General features: G+C 48.0%; 1 protein-coding gene across 1 annotated transcript in view; it reads right to left on the reverse strand.

Moving 5' to 3' along the window:
* The window catches only part of LOC102492015 (kinesin-like protein KIF19), a 45,588-nt gene that overhangs the window by 12,388 nt on the left and 20,045 nt on the right, over window positions 1-13,155 (reverse strand). Inside the window, exons 9-15 of the mRNA XM_014583937.2 lie at window positions 10,479-10,631; window positions 9,767-9,889; window positions 9,038-9,188; window positions 7,431-7,446; window positions 4,602-4,612; window positions 3,706-3,853; window positions 2,341-2,527 (exon numbers count right to left, since the gene is read on the reverse strand). Coding sequence (XP_014439423.2) covers window positions 2,341-2,527; window positions 3,706-3,853; window positions 4,602-4,612; window positions 7,431-7,446; window positions 9,038-9,188; window positions 9,767-9,889; window positions 10,479-10,631 — 789 coding nt within the window. The remainder of the gene's footprint in view (window positions 1-2,340; window positions 2,528-3,705; window positions 3,854-4,601; window positions 4,613-7,430; window positions 7,447-9,037; window positions 9,189-9,766; window positions 9,890-10,478; window positions 10,632-13,155) is intronic.

Raw genomic sequence — 13,155 nt, forward strand, 5'->3', positions numbered from 1 at the left:
GGAACCTAGCACTTTAATTACCAAGAGGCACTTTTTTTAATTACCAGAGGGCAATTAAATTTCCAGAGAGAGAGACAGAGAGGAGAGAGAGGGAGGGAGAAAGTCCCCCCCACAATGAGGCATGAAGACACACAACAATTCCTTTTCCATTTCCCCACCCTGTTAGGACCCTGGACCTGCACACACATGAGCCCAGCATGTCTCTCAAGCTGTATGGGCCAGGATTCAAACTGTGGTCAGCTATATAGGAGCTGTTTCTCTTAATCACTAGGCTATAGGGCCATTTTCGTTTCTGGAAAGGTCAGAGGACTTATTTTTTAAGTGTGTGTGTGTGTGTGTGTGTGTGTGTGTATTTAATTTGTCAGAGGGCATGTGTGCTCACTGGGGAGAGACAGAGAGAGAGAGGGAAAGTGAGAATGCATCCCCATGGGGAACGGCCATGCCACAGTCCCTTCTTCTCCATCTCTCCCTCCTTTGGGGATCTTGGGCACGCACACGCACACAAGCAGTGTGTTTCTCAAGCTTCTCAAGCTGCTGGGTCTGCGACTCAAATTGTGTAGTCAGTATGTGGGATCAATTCAGCAGCATTAACCACCAGGCCATAGGGTGGCCCTGTCAAAGGACTTTTAAAGTCAAATCATGCCATTTCTAAATTGCTGTAGGCAATATTAAGAAATCCTTGGAATGGCTACATAGCTTTTAAGTGAAATAAATGCTGCTGGCTTTTAACAACATGACATCATCAGATGCTTTTTACACTTTTCTGAAAATATACTCGCAAACATTTAACTAATGGGCTGAAAGAGTATCCAGCCTCACTGGCATTTTCCACAAACTCTGCATCAAGCACCAGTTCTGTAATTTTTCTGAAGTGAAACTATTAGATAACCAGCTCTTCCTGAAATAGCTTATACAAATAGCTCGCCCTTCTCAGAAAACACAAATGTGAAGACTTCCTTCTCCAGAGAGTGACCTGGAGTATAGGTTTCCTCCTGGCTATGTCCCTGTCCTCACATCATATGTCCAAGTCCAAGATTGGAGAGGACTGAGCAAGACTCCAATGGAAAGCACTTTCCAAGGACTCTCATCCTACATGGGGTATTGCAAAGGGATCCCACTCCAGATATCAACCACCAAAGGTGAGGCAGGTAGGGGTCTCCAGGGACACCACATTGCCACTTACGTCCCATTCCATGGTTACTCCTGCCCTGCACTCCACCCCTTTGGGGCCCCTTGGTGTAGCTGTTACTCCAATGCAAAGGGGCATGGGCTTTGGTGTCAGGCCCAGGTCAGGTCCCAGCTCCATCCCGATCTTGGGCACGCACACGCACACAAGCAGTGTGTTTCTCAAGCTTCTCAAGCTGCTGGGTCTGCGACTCAAATTGTGTAGTCAGTATGTGGGATCAATTCAGCAGCATTAACCACCAGGCCATAGGGTGGCCCTGTCAAAGGACTTTTAAAGTCAAATCATGCCATTTCTAAATTGCTGTAGGCAATATTAAGAAATCCTTGGAATGGCTACATAGCTTTTAAGTGAAATAAATGCTGCTGGCTTTTAACAACATGACATCATCAGATGCTTTTTACACTTTTCTGAAAATATACTCGCAAACATTTAACTAATGGGCTGAAAGAGTATCCAGCCTCACTGGCATTTTCCACAAACTCTGCATCAAGCACCAGTTCTGTAATTTTTCTGAAGTGAAACTATTAGATAACCAGCTCTTCCTGAAATAGCTTATACAAATAGCTCGCCCTTCTCAGAAAACACAAATGTGAAGACTTCCTTCTCCAGAGAGTGACCTGGAGTATAGGTTTCCTCCTGGCTATGTCCCTGTCCTCACATCATATGTCCAAGTCCAAGATTGGAGAGGACTGAGCAAGACTCCAATGGAAAGCACTTTCCAAGGACTCTCATCCTACATGGGGTATTGCAAAGGGATCCCACTCCAGATATCAACCACCAAAGGTGAGGCAGGTAGGGGTCTCCAGGGACACCACATTGCCACTTACGTCCCATTCCATGGTTACTCCTGCCCTGCACTCCACCCCTTTGGGGCCCCTTGGTGTAGCTGTTACTCCAATGCAAAGGGGCATGGGCTTTGGTGTCAGGCCCAGGTCAGGTCCCAGCTCCATCCCTCCTGCCCTCTGGGAATTTGGGACAATTTACACAATCTCTCCAAGGCCTGGTTTTCTCATCTACAAAGTGGCTGTGACCGGTCCTACTCCAGGGAATCAGCCAGTGTTCATCAAGGGCCCACACCATCATCCATCAGTAAGTGTTAGCAACTCTTGTCACCGTCAGCATGGCTGCGAATATGCTTTGACTCTGCTCCCTACCTTGAGGGCTGCAGTTTTCCGCTGCTCAGCTAAAAGCAGGTTGACCTCCTCTCTGGCCAGAGCCACTTCATGTGGCTCCGTGAACTCGCCCTCGTCCCCCTCAGCATCAGCATCCACCGGCTCCTCATCTTTCTCAGGCTCACTCCTGTCCCTGTGTGCAAGGTGGTGGGTCTTCTCATGCTCCCAGCTGCAGCCACAACAGAAGGATCAGAGTGCAAGTCACACCCAGGACTGGGAGTCCTGGCACCTCCAGTCCAGAGCCTTTTTGCCCCCTAGCTAGCTGCTCACAGGAACAAGTGTGAAAATGCAGCAGAACTGAGTCTGCTACATGGTCTCTGTGACCCCTCTGTATACACACACAGTACACTCAGACTCCAACCCCAGAATTGCCTAGGGCCATCCAAGTGACCTTGGGGCACGTTTCATTAAAAGTATCTCTTCTGAGCCTCAGCTTCCTCAACTATAAACTGTGGACAGCAGCACCCCATACAACCTGGCACTCTACAAGGATGAACTACAATAATCTAAGGCTCTGCGAAAGAAGGTGCCAGATTAAATCTAAGCAGCCACGAGGACCTCATGGAAACTTTGTGTGGAAGGAGGATTAGGGGAACAAAGACGAATAGAAAAGTGACTGGAAATGGACGAGACTGGGAACACATTTCCTTTTATTTAAAATTCCTCTAGTGTAAGTCTTGTGTTCTTTGTGTATTTAAAAGAAATAAAAGGAAAAAGGAGGAGAAGGAAAAGAAGAAAATGGGATAACAGAAAGCAGAGAGCAAAGGAGGAGAAATGGCTCAGTCACAGACTAAGTTCTGTATGTCCCATAAGTGAGGTGGCCATGCGTCCCAGTTATCTAGGGCAGTCCCAGGGGACACCTGTTGTCCCAAGGTAATGGTCAGTGTCCCAGCATAGACAACCAGTTGCATGGCCAGTCTCTCTATGTGGTCACTGTATCCTCAGTAGGTATGAAAGGGGGTAAGCGTGCAATGGAGGAAGAGTCCTGACTGAGGGGGTGTGTAACCTCAGGCAAACCCACATCTCCTCTGAGCCTCAGTCTCCTCTTGCATGAGTAGGGATGATGCTAGCTGCCCCACCAAGGCTGGATCTAGACTCTAGCCTGTGAGAAAGAGACCAAAGAGATCTAGAAGCTTTTCCCACCTGCCTGCCTTAGTTACAGGGCAGGAGAGGAATAGAGTTGGGGGTCCTTCCTGGAAAAAAGAGGGTTCCCTTGGGGTCCTGCAGGCAGCAGAGAGTGGCTGGACAATAGCAAAAAAAAAAAAAGCAAGTTCCACCAGGGGCCCCAGGTGCTCCTGGCAGGCCTCCCCTGCCCTGTTGGGGAGCCCCGAGTGTGGACTCACTCACTCGGCAATGGTGAGCAGGTGGCGGGACATGTCGATGTGCAGCTCGATGTTGGTGTTCTCGAGCTCCACCAGGCTGCGCCGCATCTCCATCTGCTCCTTGAAGGCCCCAATGAGTTGGGCTCGGATCTTGTCCATCTGCTGACGGCTATCTTCCTCTGCTTCGTGGGCAGGGATGGTGACTGCAGGCAGGAAGGGAGTTGGCTGCACCAGGAGCAATGCCACCTAAGCCCGAGTTGGACTCCATGTCGCCCATGAAAATAGGATCTAGCCCATGAAGGAGTTCAGCGCATGTGTATCGGCGAATGGGTGGATGTGGGTGGGCGGGTGGATGGATGTGTAGGTGCAGGGGTGAGTGGTAAGTAGATGAGTGGTGGATATAAGGTTATGCGGATGAAGAGATGAGTAGATAGATGGGAGGAAGACAGGTAAATACTGGGTCGTCAGGAAAGTCGTGATGCATTTTGGCACAGAAACAAAGGAAAATACATCATGACTTGCCCCAACGACAACAACTCAGGTCCCCCTGGAAATGAGTGCCCATGATCTGGGCTGGTTGAGGCTGAGCATGGATTGTAGTGTCAGGACCCTGTTGAGAGTGCTGTCTGTCTGTCTCTCTCATTCATGGAAGAAAGAAAGAAAGAAACTTTAAAAAAAAAAGAAAAGAAAAGGTGTGTGGGGCCAGCAAGTGACATGGTGGTTAAGGTGCTAGAGCGCACATAGCCAACTCTTGAACCTCAGACGGTTCAAGTCCTGGACCTGGTGGCTTAAAAAACACACAGGGCACACACATGTGTGCACATGCTCAGAATCTCAAGAGGAGAATGGAGAAGAGATTGTGGCGTGGCCATCCTCTCTGGGGGTGGTTGACTTCTCACTTTGTTTCTCTCTCTCTCAGACAAGTGCTCACACTCTATGGCAAAAATTAAAAAAAAAAGATTTGTGACATTATGAGACTGCTGGAAATGTGAACAATTGACTCTGATGATATGAAAGAATTATTGCTAACATCTTTCAGCTATGAGAATGACATTATAGTTATATTTTTGTAAAGAGTCCTCATCTTTTAGAGATTATATACTGGCAGATTTATGAATAAAATGATCTGATATCTGGAATTTGGTTCAAGATAATATGAAATAGAGGGAAGGATAAAGAAACCAAAACTGACAACCACAACTTATGAGAGTTTGTTAGACTATTCTTTCTCCTAATCTGAGGATTTGAAATTCTCCACTGACTAAAGTATAAACATTTAAAAATTTCTTCCATAACTCAGAGCTCACAGTTCATCCCTGTCTCAACCCCTTGCCTACCCCTCAACTCCTCTTTCATGTTCACCAGGCTAAACCATGCATGGAGAAGCCTCGGCCTACCTCATCAACGGCCTGAAGAAAAGCACAGCTCTGTTGAGGGAGGTCTGGCTTCTGAATCACAGGCGCAACCTCAAGAGGTTCTCAGCACATCACCATCCTGCTTGAACTCTCAGGTCTCCCGTTACATTTAGGGTACACTAGAAGCCTGTTCATCGCCTCATCTCTCCTTTCAGCTCTCTCCTGCCAAGTGGACACTCTCCTCATGTGCCAGTCCGAGGCCCTGCCTTCTATTTCCTGAAGGCACCAAACTCATTTCTGCCCCAGGGCCTTTGCACGTGCACTTCCCCTGCCACAGGTCTCCAAACCCAGGTCTTTGTATGGCTCCTTCCTCCCACATTACAGTGTCGCCTCCACAGAGAGCCCTTCCCCACCACTCAGCCAAGAAAGACCCCTTCCCTCCTCCTTTGCTCTCTGCCCCAGCCTTGTCTTCCTCAGCTCTTTATCCTCCTTATTTGTGGTCTCTTTCTCATGAGGATATACACATGAGAGCAGGGTCATCTGGGTCCCACTCCCTTTGTCTCCCCGTCACTGGAGCCATGCCTGTAACATGTAGGCCCTCAGTAAATGCACATTACGTGAGTAACAGAGAGAGCACGATCCCAAATTCCAGTGTTGTGTGTGCATATGTCTGTTTGTATGTGTTATACGTGTTATACATGCATGTGCTTGTGTACCTGTGTGTTTGTGTGTCTATGTGTGTGTGCGTACTTCAAAGATTGGAGGAAAGTGCTAAATGCTATCAGTAGCTATCTCCAAATTGTGGGATTACAAGTAAGTTCTATGTTCTTCTTATACATTGCAGTATTCTCCCAGTTTTGAATGATAAACACATATTACTGTTACACTCAGGAAATATTTTTAAAGATGATATATTTATACAAGTAATATGTGAACACATCTTTGTTATAAAATTTCAAATAATACATCAAGAATTATAAGACCCTGGGACCAGCAGTTAGCATAATGGCTATGTTGCTGAACTCCCATGTAGCCAACCATGGTTCGAGTCCTGGACCCGGTGGCTTAAACTCACGCTGGGCGCGTGTGTGTGCATGCCCAAGATCCCGAGAGGAGAGAGGAGGAGAAGGGATTGTGGCATGGCCATCCCCCCTGGGGGGTGATTTCTTGTTTTCTCTCTCTCCGTCTCCGTCTTTCTGGTGAGTACACACGTCCTATAGCAAAATCCTCTCCAAAAAAAAAAAAAAAAGAATCATAAGACCCTCTTAATCATCTGATCACTCCTCCCCCAAGCCCAGTCTCCTCACTCTGGTCACTGCCACTGTCATTTTAATGTGTGTCCTTTCGGATCTTTTTCTGTGCAATTTTGTGTATCTATGTGTCTAGAGAGATAAATGAGGGGTGTTTTATGATTTGCGACAGGGTACCTGTGCTCATGGCGTGTGGGGGAAGAGAGACAGAAAGAGACAGAGAAAGTGAGAAATCACCCCTGAGACAATGGCCATTGTACAATCCCTTCTCCTCCATTCTCCTCTCAGGGTGTTGGGTACACTGCTCACACACCTAGTGTGCTTTCTTTTTGTCTTTTTTTTTTTTTTAAGAGAGATCTTTGCTATAGAGCACATGTGCTCGTCAGAGAAACAGAGAGAGATAGAAAGCAAAAAATCACCCTCCAGGGGGAATGGCCAGGACACAATCCCTTCTCCTCCATTCTCTAGGATCTTGGGCACGCATACATATGCAGCCAGCATGAGTTTTACGCTGCCAGGTCTGGGACTAAAACTGCGTTCAACTACATGGGAGTCTAGCCACGTAACCATTACACCAACTGCTGGTCACCTTAGTATGCTTTTTAAGCTGCCAGGCTTAGAACTCAAATGGTACAGTTGGCCATGTGGGATCCAGCTACTTTAACCACCACACCACTGACTAGCCCAATATGTGGGTTTTTTGTGAGTTGACTTTGAGTTTTTTTTGTTTTATTTTTTTGCTTTTTTTTTTTAGAGATTTTTGCTATAGGGTGCGTGCACTTGCCAGAGAGACAGAGAGATAGAAAGTGAGAAATCACCCCCTGGGAGGATGACCACGTCACAATCCCTTCTCCTCCATTCTCCTCTCGGGATCTTGGGCACACATGCACACACACCTGGCGTGAGTTTTAAGCCACTGGGTCGGGGACTCGAACCGTGGTCAACTACATGGGAGTCCAGTGATACAGTCATTATGGCAATTGCTGGTCCTGACTTAGAGTTTTTATATGAAAAGCTCAGACTTTCACTGCCCTCCTTCACTTGCTTTTCTCACACAATGCTATGTCTTTGAGGTCATCTGTCTACAGAAGTGGGTCTGCCTCCTTCTCTGTAACAGCTGCAGAGCGTTCCTGGGAGGGTTGCACTGTAGTTTGTCATCCCCTTAGATGGGCACATTGGGGCTTTCCAATCATGCAGCCTCCTTGAGCACAAGAGTGCCTATTTCTCGGAACCAGCAGTTAGCGTAAGGGCTATGTTGCTGGATTCCCACGTAGTCGACCGCGGTTCACGTCCCGGACCCAGTGGCTTAAAACTCACGCCAGGTGTGTGTGCATGTGTGCCCAAGATCCCGAGAGGAGAATGGAGGAGAAGGGATTGCGGCATGACCATCCCCCCTGGGGGGTGATTTCTCGCTTTCTGTCTCTATGTCTCTCTCTGTCTGTCTGGCGAGCGTACACGCCCTATAGCTAAATAAATAAATAAATAAATAAAAAATAAAAGTGCCTATTTCTCTATGGTAGATCTGAGGACTAAATTGCTAAAGCAAAGGGTCTTTTAAGTTCGTGTTTGTTTGTTTTTTAGGTTTTTGCCATAGGGCACATGTGCTCACCAGAGAAAGAGAGAGAAAGAACGTGAGAAATCACTCCCTCCCCAGGGGAATGGCCTTCTCCTTCATTCTCTTCTTGGGATCTTGGGTGCACACACACACGCCTGGCATGATTCTCAGTTCACCAAGTCTGAGATTTGAACTGCAAAGCTAATCGTGGGATCCAATGCCTTAACCTCCATACCGCCTGCTGGTCCAAGGCTTCCATTTCCACACTTAACTTTATATTACTTTCTATCCTCTATTTAATAAACAGCTTTTAATGCCAAAGGGCACATGCACACATCAGAGAAAGGAAGAAAGCTTACTCCTACACTCACGAGGCCTAATTGTACTGTAATCCTCTTTCCTCTATTCCTGCTTCTCATAGGATCCTGGGCATATGTATAAATGCACCTGGCACGTTTTTCATACTGCCATGGTCAACCACAGGGAGTCCAGCTCCCTTCACACAGTACTCAAGCACTAAGCTATGGGGTCACCTCTCTTAAATATTTCCTATTACCAGGCATTCTTAGCCAATCTGGTATGTCAACATTTGTTTTAGTTTGCATCTCTCTGTTCACACTACATTTGAGAATCTTTTCATATGTTTATTAACCACTAGGAATTCTGTGAATTGCTTATTCCCCACCTTGCCCATTCTTTTTCAATTGCCAGAGGGCATGTGTGCTCACCAGAGAGAGACAGAGAAACAGAGAGAGAAAGGGAGAAAGCACCTCCCAGTGGGACTTGGTCATGTCACAATCCTTTCTCTTCCATTTCTTCATCTTGTTGGAGTTTTGGACAAGTATAAACACATGTCCAGCATGTTTTACAAGTCGCCAAGCCCTGGATTTGCACTGTGGTCAGCCACATGGGATCTGGCTTCTTTAATCACCAGGCAACAGAGCCAACCCTCTAGTCCTCACATATTACAAGTGAGAAAATTGAAGCTCGGGTTTGGGATACCCAGTAAGGTAGTTGCCAAGTTGGAACTAAAGCCCACGACAGGGTCACTAAATCCCTCTCTGAATGCAGGTGCCCAGAATAGGCCGAGCACCAAGCCCTTGACAAGGGGGAATGGCTGACCCTGGGACAGGGATACAGGGCTCTGGGGAGGGGTGACAAAGCCATCAGGGCTTTCTATGAGGCTCCAGACTCTACCTTGTGCATCCCGGACACCAGGTTCACTTTTCTTCTCCTTTTCCTGCTTCTCAATTTTTGATTTGAGGTGCTCAATCTCCCTGCGCAGGTCAGAGATGACATCCGTGTACTGTGCGATGCGGTAGGAGACGTTAAGCAGGTTGCGCTTAACCTAGGACACACAGCCAAGGTCAGACCTAGCAGGAATTGCTCCATGAAGGAAACATTTGGAAGACGATAGAGTTATACCAGTGGTGAGCACACACATTTTTGTAATAAAAAAATCAAATCACTGCTTCTTGATCTTTTGGTTAAGACCAAGTCCAGTATCTTTTCTTATCACCCAACTTGTAGTAACTTGTTACTGCAGCCACAGGAAATGAATGCAGATGTCTGAACATAGAAAGTGCTATATGAGAGTTTGCTATTATTTTCATCTTCCCCATTTCAGAAAGGATAAAAGTCAGGCAGAGGGTTAATAAACTTATTCCAGGTCTCTCAGCTAGCAACAGCAGTGCAGGAGATATATCCACACTGTCCAGCTGCAGGATGTTCGCTCAGTAGTCACCCTCCATATGGCCACCCAGGAATGAATGAGAGAGTTACCACGTGAGTCAGTGGGTAGATAGGTGAGTGAGTGAGTGAGTGAGTGAGTGAGTGAGTGAATGTGTTTGTGAATGAATTAGTGACTGACTGAATAAATAAATGAATGAATGGGTGAGGGAGTCAACGAGCATGGGACTAGCTTACCCGTGTCTTGATGTTCTTTGCTCTGTATGCGTAGAGCAGGGTGGTCCGTGACTCCTCAAAGCAGGTGCTGGCTGGGCTGATGTGAGCAATCATCACCGTTCGGCTGTTCCCTCCCAGGGCATCCTGCTCAGGAATTGGCATGATGGGAGTCCCATGTCCCCTTCCTGCCCAGTAGTGCCAGTCTCCCTAGTCATCACCAAGCCTATCCAGAACAGTCCATCTGAGATTCCTACTCCAGTTTTTTAAAAGAGCTGCTGATGGCTGGGGACCAGAGGTCAGTCCTCAGGGAGGTGAGCCTCTGGATGAAGTGGGGGCCATTCCAGGCCCACCTTGTCTGACTTCTACCCTGAGGAGAGTAGGTTAGACCAGAGGTTGAGTTTACAGACTCATTTACTGATTGCTTTGCCTATTTGTTTATTTGTACTCTGCCTTCCTATAAAATGGAGGTGACAGAATTCGACTCACTTTAAAGGGGAATTTTCCTTTAAACCATCCATGATAGGACAGGTGCCCTTGGGTAGGGAGTGCTCTAACTGTCACTGGGGGTACACAAACACAGGCTGCACCAGGCCAGATGGAAGGCAAAGTCAGGTGGTGACTAGCGATGGTTCCCATGGTGTTTTCCTGCCTCCAGGGACTGCTGGAGGGGCCCCAGGTAGGCTCAGCGGCTACACGCCCCCTAACACCTGTGCCCCGGGCCCCGCAGCACTACCTTCAGCAGGCGCGTGAGTTTGCTGTCCCGGAAGTTCACATACTGAGCCCGACTGCCGCCCTTCTCACTGAGCGCGTTGATGCAGTTGCCCAGCGCCAGCAGGGAGCGGTTGATGTGCGCACCCTCCTTCATCCTTTTGCCTCGATTCTGGGTCTGTGAAGGGCAAAGACCCACTGAGTGGAGAGCTTTGGTCCTTTGTACTCACCATCTCCCCCATTCCAGTTCCCAAAGAGGAGTGACATAACCCCATCCCACCCTGGGCCTGAGCTCTACATGCACTGATTATACTCATGAATCACCGGGGACCAGAAACACACAGTGAGACAGGATGTGGCTGTAGAGTACTACACAGTCATTAAAAGGGATGCTTCAGAGCTACTGACTGATATTAAAAGATGTTCATTATTAAATGGGCAAACACACTCTTTAAAAAAAAAAAAAAGAATGGGCAAGCACAGATAGGGAAGTCTGTGCAGAACAGCCCAGTATTATAATGGAAATACGAGTGTACATCTCATACCTAGGAAGCACTTCCGCCCAGCCCTGAGATTTCCTCATCCTCAGGTTCTGCTTCCTGAACTCGTTCTCCAAAGGGAAGCCCGTAGCTCCCAGTCCACTGCTTCTCCCCACAGCATCCGGCTTATTTCCTTCATGTCACCGCCTCTCTCAACGGTTGCCTGGCTCTTTGTTATAGGGCGCGTGCGCTCACCAGACAGAGACACAGAAAGCGAGAAATCCCCCCCCAAGGGGATGGCCACGCCACAATCCCTTCTCCTCCATTCTCCTCTCGGGATCTTGGGCATGCATGCACACGCACCCGGCATGAGTTTTAAGCCGCCGGGTCAAGGACGTGAACCATGGTCGACTACATGGGAGTCAAGAGACATAGCCATTACGCTAACTGCTGGTCCCAACAGTTGCCTGGTTCTTTGTGTGTTCAGTGTCTTTCTGCTTGACCCCTGCTAGAATGTGCACTCCATAAGGGCAGCCCTGTCACTCTGTTGGCCATGGGCTCCTGGAACCTGGACACTAGCAGGCCCTGGCCTGCCGCAGCTGTGTGTTCACTGGGTGCCAAATGAAAGGAACACGGTGCATGTGGGCGCCTGGGGGAACACACCCCATGCCCCAAGCTCATCCCAAAAATGACCTGGAAGTGCAGCCATCACAGGAGAGATTTTATCTCTCTCTTTTGCTTATTCATATTTCCCAAATTTCCAGCAACACTCACTTTCCTATTCTATTATGTTTGAAATCAGAAAAAAAAGTTACTAGCATTTTTTTTCAAGGGCATGCGTTTTAGAGTCACCTGGGAGCACAATTTGAGCATGGCTTAAACCACTTATCTCCAAAAAGTCTCCCAGCCTAAGCCTCAGTTTTCTTATTTTCCCAAAGGGCAATAATCCCAACTTCACAGAGTAATGAGAGGATTTAATGGATAACGTATAAAAGGGCAGCCCAGAACTGGACTGCATAAGCAAGCTGTAAATGTTAGCTATTGCTTTTCTTCCGGAGGAGCCAGCACTGTGAAGGACTCCAGCTGCTGTCATGACCCAGAGCCAGGGGGGCTTTCTCTGAGACCTTGTGCCCCAGAACAAATTCTTGTGATGACTTTTTTTTTTTTAGGTTTTTGCTAGAGGGCATGTGTGCTCTCCAGAGAAAGAGACAGAGACAAAGAAAGGGAAAATGAGAACTCATCCCCTAGGGAATTCAGTGATGCTGCAATTTCTTCTCCATTCTCCTCTCAGGATTTTAAGCATGCATGTACATATGCCCGGAGTGATTTTTAAGTTGCCAGGTCTGAGACTCGAACCACAGTTGACCATGTAGGAGGAGTCCAGTGCCTTAACCACCAAGCCACCTGCTGGCCCAGGAATGACTTTTTACGTACACACGATGATCTGTGAGAGCCAAGCAGGTCCTAAAGGCAATCACTGAGCATACAACTAAAACACAGCTGAAAGAGGGGCAGTGGCACTGCCCAAAGGCACACAGCAAAGTGGAGAAAAATGAGAGCAAAGACCTAGGGTTGGACCCCCTGTCTGGTGCCTTCTCCTTGACCTAAGCCCTGGGGAGGCTGGCCTCCACTCGTCTCCCGAGAATAAGCCACACCCAGCTGGGCCCAGGCTCCTGCTCAGGGACCCAGTGCTGTTCCCTCCATAGCACTTGGCTTCATGGGTAGGAGCTGTCTGTACCCACATCTGTCTGTGTTCTAATCATGTCTTTTATTTTCTGTTCTGATGTTTTCACACCAGGAGCCTTGCTGACCCTGCAGAGACTGTCCTTTCCAGCGCTAGCCAATTTCTTGAGACAGCACACATTCCAAATGCAAAGCAACAAGTCTGGAGCCTCTACTCCCACCCTCCACTTCTCTCCTTTACCAGGCTGTCACATTTCAGACTGTCCCCCTACCCTAATCACCTAGGGCCAAGTATCAGAAAACTAGGGACAGCCCCTGTGCTGCAGAGCCTGCTGAGGACATTCAAACTGGCTATCCCAAACCTGCTCACCTTGCCCTGTTGGTTCCTTGCTATAGAAACCACAATAAAGGCTCTTGCCCACATTTCCTCTTCCCCCTTTCTCTTGACTTTCTTTGGTGCTTCCCTGTGTGGCCCTGTGTGGCCCACCCCCTCCTCTTGGGAACTGGGAGGGACAAGCTATCTTTTCGATGGCAGGCATT

The sequence above is a fragment of the Tupaia chinensis genome, unplaced genomic scaffold (genome assembly GCF_000334495.1).
Source record: "Tupaia chinensis unplaced genomic scaffold, TupChi_1.0 Scaffold145208_1, whole genome shotgun sequence".
NCBI lineage: Eukaryota > Metazoa > Chordata > Mammalia > Scandentia > Tupaiidae > Tupaia > Tupaia belangeri.